This window comes from Chiloscyllium plagiosum, unplaced genomic scaffold (genome assembly GCF_037043375.1).
Source record: "Chiloscyllium plagiosum isolate Xiang-an unplaced genomic scaffold, Cpla_swu_hap1 HiC_scaffold_7, whole genome shotgun sequence".
Taxonomy (NCBI): domain Eukaryota; kingdom Metazoa; phylum Chordata; class Chondrichthyes; order Orectolobiformes; family Hemiscylliidae; genus Chiloscyllium; species Chiloscyllium plagiosum.
In genome coordinates, this window is record NW_028270145.1 from 63,263,175 (window position 1) to 63,282,147 (window position 18,973).

At 37.2% G+C, this 18,973-nt stretch overlaps 2 protein-coding genes across 3 annotated transcripts in view; one reads left to right on the forward strand and one right to left on the reverse strand.

Annotated features, from left to right (window-relative positions):
- Positions 1–9,299, forward strand: part of galnt5 (polypeptide N-acetylgalactosaminyltransferase 5) — a 72,796-nt gene extending 63,497 nt beyond the window's left edge. The window contains exons 7-10 of the mRNA XM_043693792.2: positions 194–529; positions 1,361–1,441; positions 6,900–7,058; positions 8,143–9,299. Coding sequence (XP_043549727.2) covers positions 194–529; positions 1,361–1,441; positions 6,900–7,058; positions 8,143–8,283 — 717 coding nt within the window. The 3' untranslated portion in view covers positions 8,284–9,299. The remainder of the gene's footprint in view (positions 1–193; positions 530–1,360; positions 1,442–6,899; positions 7,059–8,142) is intronic.
- Positions 9,300–12,758: 3,459 nt separating this feature from the next.
- Positions 12,759–18,733, reverse strand: ermn (ermin). 2 transcript variants are annotated; one of them, XM_043693794.2, is made up of 2 exons: positions 17,352–18,733; positions 12,759–15,759 (listed from the first exon to the last, which is right to left on the reverse strand). In XM_043693794.2, exons 1-2 carry the CDS (start codon positions 18,397–18,399, stop codon positions 15,389–15,391), a joined length of 1,419 nt encoding a protein of 472 aa, XP_043549729.2. In that variant the 5' UTR covers positions 18,400–18,733; the 3' UTR covers positions 12,759–15,388. The 2 variants fall into 2 exon arrangements, with proteins under 2 accessions (XP_043549729.2, XP_043549728.2); XM_043693793.2 differs by having other exon boundaries at positions 17,334–18,732.
- Between the last annotated feature and the right edge of the window lie 240 nt (positions 18,734–18,973).

Sequence of the window (18,973 nt, forward strand, 5' to 3'; positions counted from 1 at the left end):
AGGCTACAGTAGACAGATACTTTATTTCTCAAGATATCAAAGAAAATAAAGAGTAAGTGGCAAAGCCAAATTGAGGCAGAAGATCAATTATTATTAGCACAATATGTGACAGAGCATTCTTGAAGGCCTGTATTGTTTACTCCTGCTGCTGTTTATTACGTACTTAAATATTTTCTTCATGTTTGTGGAGCAGGTCTGGATGTGTGGAGGAGAAATTGAGATTATCCCATGTTCAAGAGTGGGCCATATTTTCCGTGATGGCAATCCATACACATTTCCAAAGGACAGAATTAAGACAGTAGAGCGGAATCTGGCCCGTGTAGCAGAGGTTTGGCTGGATGAATATGTTGATATTTTCTATGGTCATGGTTACCATCACCTTCTTAACACAAATAATATTGAATTTAACATTGGAGACTTAAGAAAGCAAAAGGAACTCCGGAAAAAACTCCAGTGTGAGAGCTTTAAATGGTACTTAGAAAACGTCTACCCTGATTTACGGACATCGTTAGTGAGAAGTGATGGCTTGGTAAGTTCTTATAGTGAAACATTGTTTTTGAGGTAAAACCAGGAAGGGGAACCTGGAATTTAATGGCAACTTCTTGTGAATTTAAAAGGTAATCTTAAAATATGTGGAAGTTATCAATCACAGTGCTTAGTATCCAGAATGCACTGCCTGAGAATGTGGTGATTTCTGGTTTAATTATGGCTTTTAGAAGACATATGGACGATTGTAGGAGAAATTTGTGGGCATCAGGAAATAGAGAAATGTGAATAGGTGAGTTATTGTTGCTGAGAGCTGGCATAGATGCAATGCATTATATAGCCTCCAGTTCCATAAGCATGCTATGATTCTGTGGTTGCTATAGAAAATATGTTAATTTTATACACAGAATAATGGTCAGTTTAATACATTGTTGTCTTCTAATGCCCTAACAAAAGCCATATTCAGGCAAATAGAAGTTTTCAGTGGTGTTTAGTTACAGCACACTGCCATTCAATATAAATTGTGACAGATCCTGTAGTTGTGAAACTTTTCTTCAATTTGTTACATAATGAATTTGTGCGCATGAAATGCAGAATCTGTGTTTCTGAAATTTGTACTATACTCTACTATAAGATATTAGTGTAAAAAACTTAACAAATTTGTGTAAAAAAAAATGCCATAAGCTTTCATTTTCTGGCTGTAAAGCAGGTCACCACAGTTGCTTTATGTTGATGATTTCAAAATATTTGTCAGTATAGTTAGTATTATTATATGGACAAGCAGATATTGACTGTTTAACATTTTCTCACAGATTAGTAGCATTTGATAAAATGCAACGCTTTCCTACGTCTAATGATTGTTATCGATTTCTAGCTTTTTAATGTTGGAACGAGAAAATGTCTTGCTGTTGAAAATGGCACATTTTCATTTGAAATGTGTGACATTCGTAAAAAGGTAAGACAGCAACTGTGTTACGCTGAAACCAAGTTTGATCAATCACCTTGATTTTCTTAAGAACAAAATCACAGTGTTAATCCTATTGCTGTTTTCCTGCTATTTTTATGTTTACTCACACTTTGGTCCAATTGATATAAACTACCAAGGCTTTGAGAAACATAAGAACCTCATCAAAATGTGCAATTTAGAGTCCTATGATGTATATAAAAGCCCAATACAATTTTGATTTGTAAATATGTGGTGCCGAAACTGCAAGATTCATGCAAACCACCACAATGGAACATAGCCAATTTAGCAAAGAAAACGCAAACCAGAGATCACTGGAACGTGTCAGTAATGTAAACGCAGCTTGCATTTTTTGGGTTTATGGCGAGCATAATGTTGCACCTTTCAATGCTGTCATTCCAATCAGTCTAGAATTTCAATAATTCAGCTCCATAAAAGGGTTGCCAATGTTCCTACCCTTTCTGCTGGCAAGTTGTTGATCAGCACCAGAAAAGCACAGCTCTTGCTGTTAAATTAAAATGATATCTCACCACCATTTCTCACTGGTGAAAACTAACTTATTTCCTGATCTTTTTGCATGTCGTCTGCCTGATCTATCCTCCATCTCAGAATAGTTGCCATAGATGATCATTAACTGTATTATCCCAGTTCTAATTACGGAAAGTGCATCTTTCACCAATAATTATTTTTATATGCAATGTGTGGTGCTAAGGTGGTGCTTCTCAATTTTTTTCTGAATGTGACTCAATTTTATTACTGCAGATTGGGGAATGACCCCAGAATCAAACGTTGAGGAGGCAGCAGGAAATTGTTGAAATGGTGGGGTAGAGTGGGGGTTGGGGGTTAGTCATCGCTTAAGCATAGCCATGCCCATCTAACTCTAGAAAAAAAAGGCAAGAATTTAAACAGACCTCCAAGCTGTTTCATGCAGTCCAAGTTTCATGAAATTCAAGGCTCTACAATCTCATTTTGGCACCCTACTGGAGGTCAAAATCCACAGTTAGGGAAGCTTTGTAATTTGGATAGAAAACTGATTTAACACACAAAACGGCATTTGGTGGCAGTAATCATGTGGAAAGAGATGGGGAATGGTGTTAATATTTCTGTCACTGGATATGTATTACAGAGATCAAGGCAAATGAGGAGAAGAGTTTGAACTTCATCGCAACAAATGTTGAAATTTAAATTGAATTAATAAATTTGGAATTAAACGATAATCTAACCACTCTTGATTGTCATAAAAAAAGCCATCTGGTTCACTAATGTCCTTTTGGTGTGGTACAGTGTCCTCAGGGGCCCAGGTTCAATTCCACCCTCAGATGACTGTGTGTGGATTTTGCAAACTGTCCCCATATATGCGTGGGTTTCCTCCCACAGTCCTAAGATGTGCAGGTTAGGTGGATTGGTTATAGTAAATTGCCCATAGTATCCTGAAATGTGCAGACTAAATGGATTAGCCATGGAAAATGCAGGGTTACAACAATAGGGTGGGTCTGGATGGGATGCTCTTTGGACCGTTAGTGTGGGCTCGATGGGCTGACTGCCTGCTTCTACATTGTAGGGATTCTACAATTCTATAATTAAGGCAAGAAAACTCTGCCATCCTCAACTTGAGTTGAGCTATTATGACTCAAGATTCACAGCAACATGGTTGGTTCTTAAATTCCCTCTGAATTGGCCTAACAAACCTGTCAGGCTTCTAACCCCAAAATAAGTTAGCTAAGAGAATGAAAGGAACCCAACATTGATCACAGTTCCAGAAATGACAGGGGCACTCAAAGATTTGGTCAACCCTGCAAGGTCCTGCTTACTAACCTTTGAAGGCTTGTGTCAATGTTGGGAGAGCTGTACCGCAAGTAGTCAAAAAGCAGCCTGACATGGATTCATACCTTGCATACAGTGTCTAAGACATCACCAAAACCATTCTTGAGTGTGTCATGTTCCATCAACAATACACATTGTCCAGAGGCAGCAGCACAGTGGCATACATTTGGAAGAGTGTGACACTGGGAATCCTCAATGTTGACTCCAGATTCCATGTAGTCATAGAGTCATACAGCACAGAGACAGACTGTTCGATCCAACCAGCCTGTGCTGAACATAACCCCAAACTAAACTAGTCCTACCTACTTACGTTTGGCCCATATCCCTCCAAACTATTCTTATTCATGTACTTATCCAAATGTCTTTTAAGCATTGTAACCCTACCGTCTTCCACCACTTTCTCTGGAAGTACATTTCACACACGAATGATTCTCTGTGTGAAAAAGTTGCCCCTCATGTCCTTTTTAAATTATTTTCCTCTCACCTTACAAATGTTCCCTTGTCTTGAAATCCCCCACTATAGGGAAAAGATGCTTGTCATATTTATACCCACCATGATTTTATAAACTCTGAGATCACCCCTCAACCTCCTGTGCTCCAGTGAAATAAAGCATAACCTATCCAGCCTCGCCCAATAACTCAAACCTTCTATTCCCAGCAACATCCTGGTAAATCTTTTCTAAACCCTCTCCAGTTTAATAATATCCTTCCTAAAACAGGTCGATCAGAACTGAATAGACTGAGCAAGTTCAAAAATACATTTAAGAAATTGAAATCACCAATTGGTGGGATGACTGTTGGAACTGAGGACTTGTTCTCTTTGTCTACCTCACCATGTAATGTGCCTGAGCTAAAAAGGGTTACTGCAAATCAGTCAAGTTTAATCAGGGTACATTTACCCACCTTTCACTGTACAACCATTGTGAAAAATGGGTGTGAGAGACGACAGGGCTGTGGTGACCACAGGTGAGTATGAGTGTTGACTCCAGAGCATGATTTGTAACTAAAAATGTGCATATAAGTTGAGATGTGTGCATATAAATTGAGTGAATAATCTCCCTCGCTGTCAATATTGAGTCATAGAGTCAGAGAGATGTTCAGCATTCAAACAGACCCTTCAGTCCAACTTGTCCATGACAACCAGATATTCTAAGCTGATCTTGTCCCATTTGCCAGCATTTGGTCCATATCCCTCCAAACCCTTCAATTCATATGCCCATGCATAAGTCTTATAACATGGCACGGTGGCTCTGTGGTTAGCACTGCTGCCTCACAGTGCCAGGGACCTTGGTTCGATTCCAGTCTCAGGCGACTGTCTGTGTAGAATTTGCAAATTCTCCCTGTTTGTTACTGGTTTCCTCAGAGTGCTCCAGTTTCCTCCCACAATCCAAAAGTGTGCAGGTTAGGTGAGTTGGCCATGCTAAATCACCCATAGTATTCAGGGATGTGTAGATTAGGTGTAAATGTAGAGTGTTCGGATTAGGGAATGGGTCTGAGTGGGTTACTCTTCAGAGGGTCGGTGTGGACTTGTTGGGCCAAATTGCCTGTTTCCACAATGTAGGGATTCTAAAAATTCTAACATCAGGTCAAACATTGCTCATTATGACCTGCCACTCCTCTTCACCTGATGAATCAGTTCTCCTGTCATGTGTACAACTCTTAGAGGATGCAATGATGTTGCAAAGGATACCAAATTTAGTAGGTGATTTTAATGTCCATCACCAAGAATAGCTTAGTTGCTCCACCACTGATTGAGCTTACCAAGTCCTACGACATAGCTGTTTAACTGGGCTTGCAGCAAGTGGTGAGGGAACCAGCAAGAGGAAAAAATATACTTGACATCATCCCCACCATTTTGCCTGTAGCAGATACATCTGTCATAGACAGTGTTGGTAGGAGTGACCATTGCACAGTCCTTATGGAGACGATGTCTACCATCATATTAGATTAGATTAGATTACTTACAGTGTGGAAATAGGCCCTTCGGCCCAACAAGTCCACACCGACCCGCCGAAGCGCAACCCACCCAGACCCATTCCCCTACATTTACCCCAGACCCTAACACTATGGGCAATTTAGCATGGCCAATTCATCTAACCTGCACATGTTTGGACTGTGGGAGGAAACCGGAGCACCCGGAGGAAACCCACGCAGACACGGGGAGAATGTGCAAACTCCACACAGTCAATCGCCTGAGGCGGGAATTGAACCCGGTTCTCTGGCGCTGTGTGGCAGGAGTGCTACCCACTGTGCCACCGTGCCACCCTCTCCCTCCATCAAGTTCTGTGGCACAACTATCATAGCGACTGGAATTGATTCTAGCAACAATAGACAGATCTAGCAAGGCGAAACCATGCATCCATTGTGCCCTGTGGGCCATCAGAAGAATTGTATTTAATCAGAATCCCCAAGTCTATCATTCCCATCAATTCAGGGAATCAAACCTGGTTTAATGAAGAATGGAGGATGGCATGCCAGGAGCAGCACCAGGCATACCTATAAATTTGATGCCAACCTCGTGAAGTTACAACACATGAGTACTTGCATTCCTAGTTACTTTCAGTTCTGAAGAAAAATCATTGGACTCAAAATGTTAACTCTGCTTTCTGTCCTCAGATGCTGCCAGACCTGCTGACTATCTCCAGCAATTTCTGTGTGTGTTCCATCTTCCTCTGGTCACTCTCTGTGATTGAATTTTCTCTAGTGTTTTGTGAGGGCCAAAGCACGCGCCCCCCCCCCTCCCCGTCACAGTAAAGTGTTAAGAATACAAAGTTTGGAATGGGAAATGCCTGTTTAGTTGCTTATGCCAATATGTCCCCTAATGACCTTTGCAGTGTATTTCTGGGGGAGTCTCTAATTTGGAGGATTCCCTAAACTCAAAGGTACAATATTTAAGTGAAGTTCTATAGTGTGTGTCAATCTCCATTAGTACACTATGCACAACCTGACCTGCTGCCTTCCACAGAGATGTTCACCTTTCCCTGTCTCAAGTTCTAGCAACAAGGTTATGATTATGTGTTTTGACTCAGCTGTGCTCACCCCGCTGATAGTGAAATAAATGATAACAGGGCACTTCTATCAACATTTGAAAGTTGTATTCTAGCATTAATAAGTTTGTTATCAATAGCTTCCTTGAACTTTTGACTAAGTCTGTACAATTCTTTTACCTTTCTAGCTCTACTGTTAGGCAGCAATTCAGTCTTTACACATGTGCAGTTTCCTATTCCAGTAGGATTTATTTCACTGTGATCTGCACTAAAATTAATCTTTCTTCTATGACATCACATTTGGAGTTGGAATGGCATGATATATTCCTATATTTTGGGAAAAGAAAGAGTATGCTTTTTTTACGGTTGGAGATGTGTGTTCACCTCATTGCTGGTTTATTGGCAGTGCTATTTTGCGACATCCAGCGTAACTCCTCAACTCCCAGAAAGTACCTTTGAATTATATTCAGTGGGAAAACATGAGAACTGTTCAGAGCGGTACCATTTTCTTCCTTCATTGAAATGTACCTACTTACTCGGACTTGTCATCACCAGGATGAATCATTCTTTGTATTATTCAAGAAGGTTGGCTGAAATATTTCTTGCCAAAATATTTGAAGTACTTATTTTCTTCACAGAACCAACATTTTAGTCATTCATGGTTAAGACTAATTAAACAGACAGACATGTGCATTGCTGTGTTGGATGTGAAACAAGTGTTGGGAATGAAACCCTGTGATAAAAGAAACAATAATTTAAGGTGGCTGCATCGGTCCTTCATAGATGAACCAACATTGGTAAGTGCCAAATTGACTTTGAAGACTTTTCCACTTCTGAATGTCCCCCTCTCATCTCTGTCAGAATTAAAAGAATACAATCTTGTTTATCGTGTGAACTCGTCACTCCAGATCATGTCACAGCCAAAAGAACATAAAGCACATGAAAGTTATTAGTTCACCAGCTATCCCCTTCAATTGGGAACATTCCTAGTACTTTTCATTCAGATTATTTTGAAAGTCTCTATAACTATGTAGTTACATTCTGCCCTTCTTTTATCTATGGGAGTAGTGACTCAAGAATGAGACCTGTTCATGTAACATTTTTCAATAGTGTTAACTATGGATTTTAGCTTTACACGCAATTTGAATTGAAATCCATGTAGCTCGTTTAATCTGCCTGACCAGAAGAAATTTGTTTTTGTAAATCAGAAATACATTAGGCTCCAAATGACTAGGATATGCAATTTGAAGGACAGGAGTGGGAGATGACAGAGCAACGTGGAAGCAAAACTGAAACAGTGCCTCTCAATGCTTTAATGTTATTTTTACCCTTTCAGATCACGTGTCTGTTAGTAACTTCTAAATGGATTGCAGTTATAAAGTGCTTTTATGTATTTCTGGATATTGTCCGTACTAGGAAAATGATCAAAAATGAATTATAGCTACAGTTTAAATTGTTGCCAGCTGACATTCAGTGAAACCTTTCATCATTATATGGCAAGAGAAATATCCATTTTTTTGGAGCTCTGGCATTTCTGTTAGTTATCTGGCTTTGTAAATGCAGTTAGGCCACTTGTCCACTAGAAAGTTTGTCATCTTTTTCATGGATTCTGAATGATCCTTCACCAAAGTCCAAACACTGAGTATGACCCTCCAATACATTTAATTGTTCTATATCATAGTTTTCAAAGAAGTTTAAGGTTTGTTCAGTATCAATATAAAATAGTGTTTTATTCCTTTAGTCTCTTAGCTTTTTTCCTTTCATACCATTCAACACAGAAGTAAAAACTTTAAGAAAAGAGAGGGATGCTTATAATATAATAAAGAATGCCTTTTTATGTTGTTAAAAGCATGCTAAATATTACATTATTTTATCTTATAGACAGATCATATTCTTTGGGAGATGTCTCAGTTTCCTGTGTGTTTAGAAGGAAATCTATTTGGAAACATCTTAACAATAAATTCCTGTGATCCAGTCAACAGTCACCAAAAATGGAAATTTACCAACTATTATGAAGATTGAAGGAAGTAACAACAATAATAGTGTCACAAGCATTTTCAAAGCATTATGATTGAAACAGTATCTGATCGGATGGATACCAAGATAAGTGAATATTAAACAAAGGACATTGAGCCATCTAAATAATATGCAAATATCTTTTAAAGAGCAAATATTTTCAGGTTGGGTCCTGAGAGAACTGGAACATAGGGGTTAAGTAATACTTGGCTTCCAGCAGTGGCAAATAGTTTTCTGCTCTAATAGAAAAGTTAAACCTTATTTTGGTTTAATCTGCAAAGGTGGTGTATTTTTCTACCTTGTTTTTTAGAAAACTGTGGAAAATAATTTATTATAACAAAAAAATGTTAATCTGTGAATTAATGTAATTTGGACACGTTCCCTTTGTTGAGTGCCTTTAAAAGTATTCTTTCATATTTATATAAAGGAGGGAAGTTTAACAGTTCAAATCCAAACGACAAAATGATAAGATTTGGTGAGATGATAAAAAAAATTAATAAAACATAAGTAGTTTTAATTGTAGGCTTTCAAGTTTTTATTTCACTCATTATAACAATTCTACTCACTAGTTTTTTTTATTAAATTATTTTCTGTGTAATTTTCTGACAACTTAGCTTGTAAATGTTTTCTTTTCAACTAAGTTTCAGGTGCCTTGACCAATATATTTCACAGTAGGTTTTCGCTAGAATGGTTTGTTGATCAATTGCAAGTCTGCACACCTTGTAGAACCTGTAATTCCAAATTTGTAATCACATCCATTTCATAGACAGTCTGCAATTAGCAGAATGGCAACTGTGGCAATAAAGATCAAAAGTAAAAATGGTATAAGTTGCAAGATACTGTGTATGTTGTTCAAGAACAGTTCTCCATAAGGTCAACAGAGCAAAAAATAGGCTTGATTTCCTTAGGCTGCAGACAGTAAGTTACAGTATGGAATGCTACAAAATGCATATGTTTGGTATATCATTAAAAGGGATACATCTAATCCTAAAAGAGATACCTATAGAGACAGTGGATGCAATGGTTGTATTTTCCCCAAAATTATTGGGTTCTGGAGAAGTAACTGAGGAGTGGGAAACTACTAATTTGACAGCCCTAATTAAAAAGGAAAAGGAGGCAAAAGTCAGAAAACTACAGACCTATTAGCTTAACATCTATTATTGGAAAAATATTAGAATCAATCATTAAGGAAGGTAATGTCAGAAAATTTGGAAAACCATAATCTAAGCAAGCAGATACAGCGATTTCGTGAAAGGAAAATTGTGTCTGACTAATTTATTAGAGTTTTACAAGGAAATTTCAACTAGAGTTGATAAAGGGGAGCCATTAAATGCATTATATTTGGATTTGCAGAAATCGTTCAACAAGGTACCTCACCAAATGTTAAGAAATAAGAAAAGTGTTGGAGGTAGCATGTTGGCATGGATAGAGAATTGGTTAATGGGCAGGAAACAGCACATGGGGATAAGGGGTTGCATTTCAGGTTGGCAACCTGTGACCGGTGGGTTCCACCAGGGATCAGTGCTGGGACTGTAACTGACTAATGACTTGGAGGGAGAAAGTGAATGTTATATAGCCATATTTGCAGACAACACAAAAATAGGTGGAAAGGCAAGTTGTGAAAGGCATACAAAAAGAGAGAGATACAGATAGTTTATTTAAGTGGGCAACAAGTTGGCAAATGGAGTGTAATGTGGGAAAATACAAAGTTGTTCATTTTGGAAGGGAGAACAAAAGAACTGAATATTATTTAAATGGAGAAAACCTGTGGAAAGCTGTAACAAAAAGGGACTTGGTTCTTGTGCACGAAACAGAGAGAGAGCTAGCAGGTAATCAGGAAGGCAATGGAATGCTGCCCTTACTTAAATAGAGGTTAGAATATAAGGTTATGGACTTTTGACTCAATTGTACAAGATGCTGATGCAACTGTGAACAATTTTGGTCCCCTTATTTAACTAACAATATTAGTTAATCGGAGACAGTTCAGAAAAGTTTAACTTGGATGATCTGTAATATGGAGAGATTAACTTGTGAGCAAAGGCAAACAGGTTGGGACTCTACTCACTAGAGTTTAGAAGAATGAGAAGTTATCTCGTTGAAACATAGGATTCATAAGGGGCTTGACAGTTTAAATGCGAAGAGGATGATTCCCCTCTTGGTAGCATCTACAACCGGAGGGCATAGTCTCAGAATAAAGGAGTGTCAATTTAAGACTGAGAAAAGGAAGAATTTCTTCTCTCAGAGGATTGTGAATCTTTGGAACTCCTCGTCACAGAGAGCTTTGGGAGCAGAGTTCTTGTTCATATTTAGACTGAGATAGAAAGATTCTTGATCAGTAGGGAATCTAGGGTTATGGGGAAAAATGCCGGAAAGTGGATATGAAGAATGTTGGTTCAGCCAGGATCTATTGAATGGCAGAGCAGACTTGAGGGGTTAAACAGCCTACCCCTGTTCCTGTTTCTTATAGCCTTATAGGTTGTCTATTGAATTCGGGAGAATCAGTACCTCTGAGCCCAAGGTTCTGGGTTCTAGTCCCACTCCAGGACTTGATGGCCAGGGAAGGTGGATTCACAACATAGTCAAAGAGCTTGAGTGGCAAATTGCAAATCCTTCCAATGTACACCAACAACAGGCAGAAGGGCAAAAGAGATTCCTGGTTAGCTAAATAATGGAAAAGAAAATCAATGCTTCTGCTATCTTTATTCAGCACTTCAAAGAACTGTGTGTATGTAATAACGCATGTTGCTACAAAACCACAGGATGTGTGTATCAGATTTGTGCCAAGCACCAATTCCCATCCCCATTCTAGTGTTGACTTCAGCACCATCTGAACTGGAGAAGTACATTATGCAAGGACTAAATAAAGACTTGAGCTCTTTCTGCTTAGCAGAAAGCTTTAGCAAGCATTTTAATTGATATTTACTATTGATAATTAAGATATCGATTTTTAAAAAATATATCTTACAAGAGATTTCTGCTTTGTAATTGTAGCAGAATGTGTAGTTATGTGCCTTATGCACCAGTTGGTGTCACCATTTCCCTTGCAAATACAGCTGTGCAGTGATACAAGATCGACAAATTAAAATCTAGCAGTAAGGAAAATTTGAAAATTAGGGGAAATAAAAGGCTTTTGTTTCTTTAATTGTAAACAACTCCCAGTCAACAAGAATGATTCATGTGTTTCTTTTGCATTATTGTTTCATTTATTTTGTTCATGGAAAGCGGCCAAGGTAGTTGTAGACATAGGAATGTGGTTCATTTTCTCAACTTCGATTGCTAGGCAATCTTTTCATAATGTCACATTATTGTTGATATAAAATAATTTATGAAATAAAGAGGCAGGTTTTTTTTCTTTCTGTCCAAAAAGAACAAGATGCTATTTAATTAGTAAATGACTCACAAGTAAATCATTGTAAATACCTTGGTCATGGTGATTACTGAAGGCTTGATTCAAAAAATATTTTGTGATGGCTACAGGCTGACACTAACTACCAATGTTTTTGAATCTGATAAGTCAGACTGCTGCATTGTGTTTCTTGTTTTTAGCCATTTTATCTGAAAAGCTGCTTTAATTAAAGGGAGGATTCATTCGACATTTACTGAGCCACCAATGGTTTTGTAAAGTCATTACTTTTAGCCCGGTTTAATGTTTTAAGTCCCTTAATTTTAAGTATATATTTATTTTGCCATGTTCCACTCAAGAGTTATACAATAACCTGCTTCTAGGCTCTTTTCACAGCTTCATGAAGAGTTGTGTACAATTTGGGATGACTTTTGTTCCAAATCTCAGACAAGCCACCAACAGATATATTGAACAGGCAGAACCTTCCCTCACTAGCATGAGCAAAATTGGAAAATCCTAACATGGGAATTGTGTGCAACAACACATGTTGCAGTTGAATATGTAGATCAATTCACAAAGCCAGTTGATGTTTCTGCAAACATTTCATCTCCCACTGGGTGACAACTTCAGTGCTGTGTAGCCTGCGTAGCACTGAAGATGTCACCAAATCGGGAGACAAAACATTTGCAGAAAAATCAACCGGCTTGGTGAACTGACCTATAACTTCGATTACAACCCAAGCTACAGATCTTCAGTGTTCTATGGCACTATGTTTTGGAGTGTTAGCCCACGTCACACTTCTTATAGCTAGCTGAATATTTCACAGAAAAATGCAGGTGGCCACCAGCAAATACATTTAGTTTTGTAGCATTGACATGAATGAATGCAGGAAATAAAATCTCATATTCTGAACTGAAGTATACTTAAATTCTTTATAATGATAAATTTAAATTTTAAACTTCTGACTGCCAGTATATCTATTAAATTGTTTTACCTGACAATTTCAAGTAACTTTAAGAAATGTTAAATTAAATTAATACTTTTGTCTACGTTAATAGAACTATATGCTGTATGAATATTAATTTGGTTCAGTACTCTATAGTTTGTAAAATTGTGACACATGAAAATGTAGAAAATTAAGTAAGTGTACTTTAATAACAAAGTTAAATTGAACAGTAAACAGCGGAATTGTGCAGCAGATGTATTTAGAATGATGTACAACACGACATCCTGTATTTGAAACAGTGCACAATTTCTAAAGGACTCCAGGATTTATTCAACATGTCAAGTTGGCTTAGCATTGTTATCATTGTATAATATATTTTAGTATAATCTATGCTGGCAATTCAGTTTACTAATTGCTTTCGTATCCGTGTGCTCATTTTAGATGAGATTATTAAACCTTTGCAGATAAATATCCATCATTTTATTTAGCAAGTAGGGAGTTCTCCTGCTATCTTAGTCAGTATTGCCTCAAAACTGATGAAGAGTCTCACACCTGAAATTTTAACTGTTTCTTTCTCCAAGATGCTGCCAGACATGCTGAATATTTCATGGAGTTTCAGTGTTTATTGCAGACATCCAGCATCTGCAATATTTGCTTTTATACAATTTAATGAGGTTATTTCTTCTAAAATTGACAGTACTAATTTCAATGTGGAATCAGAATGGAAGGAACATGCCACACATCAACACGTATAATTCCATATAATTGTTTTTGAAATGCTTTGCTGGCATTTTTAATGCTCAATGCTGAAACTACTGTTGCTTAATGGGGGTGATCTCATGAAGACAATCTCATTAATACTGGCACTCTGCAGTTGAAAAGCATACCAATATAAATCTTCTGGACTGTGCTTCAAGGGACAAAAATTATTGGTAGATCAGTTCTTCCAATACAGTCTTTTGCAACATTTGTTTGACTAAATTTATGGTTAGGAGAAAGTGAGGACTGCAGATGCTGGAGATCAGAGCTGAAAAATGTGTTGCTGGAAAAGCGCAGCAGGTCAGGCAGCATCCAAGGAGCAGGAGAATCAACGTTTCGGGCATAAGCCTTTCTTCAGGAATGAATAAATTTATGGTTATGTGATATTCAGCATGATATTCCCATTCTACCCATGAAACATGAGCTTCATGAAGACAAAAACTATAGAATCCAATTGCCATTGTGACATCCTTCTCCTTCACTCCTAGTTGGAAAATAATTAAACTTAATTGTCCAAAAAAATGTTCACTCAGTGGTATAGCTAGAGGAATATTAAATTACTAATTCTCACGATTATAATATTTCCAGATGTTATTGTCTACTGAGCAGGAGGTGACATTTGTCACATTGCACTTTTTACTTTGTTACTCAGTCTTTGTGTTCCATTGACAAATACTGCTTAATAGGTAAAACGGTAGTGTGTTGAATTCTGGCGGAAACTCTTGAATGCAAATACACCAGCATAGCTGTGCCTGTCCAGAGTGAACATTTATTAGAAAAAAGTTGATGGTTGAATGGACTTTTGAAATTCCTTTAAAATATTTTCAATATTGCCCAAGTTATTTCCTCGTGTTAAGTTGATTTTAAAATTTGAATATTATATTACATTCTGAGTGGAAATATAGCATATATGCGTTAGAGCTGTCTGACCCAAAAATGATGCAGAACCATAATTGGTTTACACTCCTCTGAAGCAAGGACTGATGTTAAGCTGGCAATTAGAGAATAATAGGTGCATTAGATAGAAATCAATTTAATAGAAAAAAAAACATTCAGTAACTGCATGTCTGTACAACAGCGAGCTTGTTTGCTCCAGATCTGATTTAAAAGGCAGCAATATCAACTGTTTTTCATTATGTGCTATGGTATAAGATAAAAATGTTACGATTGAAATCACAAGCAAGTGAAAGAATCATAAAATTGTTCAAAATCCTTGGTGTATGGATTTATTACTTTTGAGTATAGAATGAGCAGCAATGATAAAAACAGAAATACAACTTGTTAATGTTACAGGAGACAATAATAAAATGTTTCAAGTCACATAACTATTTCATCCTTGTAAATCTCTAATACAGTAGCCAATTCTACTGTTCACACAAACAACACAGAATCATTAAGGACAGTAATTGATCTTTGAAAAAAAACTTTCAGAACAGCAAGAATAGCACCTAAAGTATCCATTCAACGGAATTAAATATGGTCACATGAAATCACTAAGCTTTAATTCAGATTATCCACTTTCACAAGGAACAATTGTGCTGCATTTTAATGTGGTAACTTTGAAAATCTTACTGATTCTTCAAGTACCATTCATTACTATCGCACTGAATGGAATTATGGTTTATTCAGTAGAGAATGAATTAAGATTTTTTTTTCATTATTATGCTGTAGCTGAACAGCTTAATAGACCTAACATACAATAGTGATATAATAACCTCCAAAGTTAAAAGCTAGATTTGGAGCAAATAGTATGTGGCATAGCCTTTTGCTAAATCACATTTTTTTGGAGGTTTAGTTACTTTGTGCACTGAGTATCACATGTCCAAAATAGAGTGTTTGAGTTAAGCTACTAAGCAAGCTATGTTTCTCATTTATTTGATAAATATTTGCTGTAATAATCCACTTCATGTGCTTTGTAGGTTTGAATTCAAGGAGCAATATTGATTTTGCATTTAAATTAAATGCTGAATTATTTTCTATTATAGCTTCAGAAGTGAAAAACAATCGTATAAACTAATTAAAGTGACAAAAACACATTATCTTTACAGGTTTTTTTCCAGTATCTAATTTATGTTTAACATTGATTCAAATTCATCAATGCGCTGCTTTGTGTTTCCTTTTTTAATTTTGCGATAAGAGACGGTGTTGTACCTGGAATAGCTGTGTTTGGTAATATCAAGCCTCCTTGAAGCACCTGGATGTTCCTCAGTGGAATCAATATTAATTGGTGACTCTGGTTGCGAACTGAGAATGGAACTAGTTGATGGAGACCCTGATGAGCCATTTCCCTGTTGGAATTCTGAGTAGATCTCTTCTTTGGTACCAGCTTCATCATCATTATTATCAGTGCTTGGACCTTTCACATTTGCATCTGCTCCGTTCTCCTTATAGACTTCTCCAGTAGGTAAAGGGATAACCTCCTTGCCTGCAGGGACTAAAATTTAAATATTAATACTTGATATTTTGATTAAGCCATAGATTCTTTTCACTCTTTATTAATTGAAAACATGTTGTAAACTACCTGTATCATGTTGTAAACTACCTGTATGGGTTGCAGAAACATAACAAATATATTGGGAAATATAATTCATCTTAAGCAATAGTGCAAAGCACATTGATCATCTATTGGCATGCTCCAACCTATATTCAGCTCCATTGAAGTCAATGGAATTTTAGTATTGGGATTCTTGATGAAGGGCTTTTGCCTGAAACATCGATTTCGAAGCTCCTTGGATGCTGCCTGAACTGCTGTGCTCTTCCAGCACCACTAATCCAGAATCTGGTTTCCAGCATCTGCAGTCATTGTTTTTACCACTGTGTATAACAGGCAGCTGATGGGTATTAGCATAGAATGGATGGTATAACATGAATTTCTACCCTATATCTTCGTTGTAATAGGAAATCCTATCTTCTGTCATATCAGAAAAGAACAGATTCATCTGATACAATATTTTCTTCCCTTCTATTGTCAAACCAAACTTCTTAAAAATACTAAGGCAGAAAAATGAATTTGAATTGCTTTCTGTTTCCAACGAAAGAAACCAGAAACATTTCAATGACTGTTTACATATTTTGCTCTGGACTTGATTTTTGTCGATAGGAAGTAAAGGCCAATGATACTTATTGGAAAAATGACAATACAAATTAGATTACTTACAATGTGGAAACAGGCCCTTCAGCCCAACAACCCGCCAAAAAGCAACCCACCCAGACCCATTCCCCTAACACTACAGGCAATTTAGCATGGCCAATTCACCTAACCTGCACATTTTTGTGTCTGTAGGAGGAAACCGGAGCACCCAGACACAGGGAGAATGTGCAAACCCCACACAACAATTGTCTGAGGTGGGAATTGAACCCAGGTCTCCAGTGCTGTGAGGCAGCAGTGCTAACCACTGTACCACCCACATTGCTGAACTTGTGGAGAGAGAAACAGAGGGCTGACCGAATAAGTTTTACTAGTTTGATTGTTAACCTTCAATAAATTGAGTATCATAAGTGTCTTAAGAAATGTATACTGTTTCAGATGAACATATACGGATTAATTAGCTAATCAGGGCAAATAGTTTTTTTTGAAAATATGGAATGGAAGTCATTAAAATGTTAGTGTAATAATGGTATTTGATGTTTTAATATAAAACACAATACATTCACATCTAACGTTGGTTGACAAAACATCTGATCCACAATTGTTACAACTAAATATTTCTTTGTTAACACTCAAAATATGCCTTTCTCTTGCAGGATACCTACCAATTATAATTAAGGCAACAGTTTCTGATTCCTTGTACTTTTAAGTTTATTTTTAAATATGGATTCTCTATTTTTGTGCAGGATGAAGGTTGACTTTGTTCTGTTGTCTGTTGATATCATGTATTGACTAACATCAATTAATTCAAATTAGTTACAGTTGAATAAAAAGGTGTTCTGTCCAAAATTATGTCACACATCATAGACATTAGCTATCAACCATTATTCAAACAGTTAAAAAAAACTAATCTATTTTACCTGCTTCAGTTCTCTCACCATAAATATAACTTTCCAGTGGGCAATTTTCTACCATTATATCTTGTTCTATTGAAGAACATGAAGTTACTAACTCAGATACTGGATTTACTTCCTGAATAGTCAATATACTAGGGATAATGGTTCGTCCTGTGGAGCAAATGCCTTCTTCTGTAGCTGACTCTATTTCATATGTAGGTTGGGTCATTTTCTCAGTCTGTTCAATAGGGAAACTGGTTTCCTTTTCAAATGGAGTGGTCTTATCGGTAGATGTCTCCCAAATAGCCATCTCTGGAAGTATATGGGCCTCCTCACTACATGGAATAATTTCTTCTGCAAGATAATTGATTTCCTGAGCAGTGGAAATAACCTGTTCTGTAGGTGAAATGGTTTTTTCGAAACATGGAATTGCCTCCTGTGCAGATGAATTGATTTTCTGAATATTTGCAGTGACGTTCTCTGTAGAGGAACTCATGTCATTAACGCATACAGAGGTCTCTGCAGCTACAATATTTCCTTCCCTAGGAGAATTGGTTTCCTCAGTACATGGAATAGTCCCCTGTGCAAGTGAACTGGCTTCCTGAGCAGGTGTATTGAACTTTTCTGTAAGGGGGCTCCTTTCTTCAGTACCTGGAATGGTCTCTGCAAGAGGAATATTTTCTTTCCTCGGTGAACTAGTTTGCTGACAACTTGGAATGGTCTCTTGTGCAGGCAAAGTAGTTTCCTCAGCAGATGCATTGAATTTTGCTGGAAGGGAGCTGATTTCGCTAATACATGAAATGGTTTCTGCAGCAGCGATACTATCTTCCCCAGGCAAACTGGTTTTCTCAGTGTTTGTAACAGACATTTCTGCATCAGAGCTTTTTTCTCCTACAGTGAATTTAGTTCCCTCAGTAGATGTCACAGTTTCAGTTATAAGGAATTTGTTTAACTCACCAGTTGGTAATTTTTCTTCTGTTGATTGAACACTATCTCCGGCTCCTTCTATATTGTCAACTTCTGGATGATATACATTCATTACAATTCCATCAGCTTCAACTGAATTAGCTAAAATAGAGTCTTCAGCCATTCCTTTCTCCCCACACGGTAACACTGTCCACGTAGATTTTAAATATTTGGAAAGCAAAATTCTCTTTACCTCTTACTGCGTTAGCCACATTCAAAAAGAAAAAAAGAAATGACTTTAAATTATGCAAAATTGTTTAAGTGCTGTCCATGCTGTGAGTTGCAAGCAAAAACTAAGAGGTGAAAGACCACCTCGTGCATGCCTCTATGCTTATTGGGAAAATAGCCAGCCAATCATCAATTACATGCCAAATTAAATGCATCAGATTGCACAATGAGGAGAAAGTCCCATTTTACAGTTTAATTAATACACAGTGTAAGGCGTTGACTGCTCGCCTATTGTGGCTCATTTTCCTTGCTGCACCATTTGTAGACAGTATCCTTCACTAGAATTATAATGGCTCTTTGTCTCTTAGTTCGTGTAAAAAGAAGAGATTGTTCTAAATCTTTAATTCCTTATGAGTAACTACCTTGTATCCCAGTGTTGAACTAAAACAATTTCCTGTAGCCAGATTAAAATTCCCAGCCATACTGGCATTAGTAATGTTTCCAGTCATCTTAGCTACTCAAAAGATGTA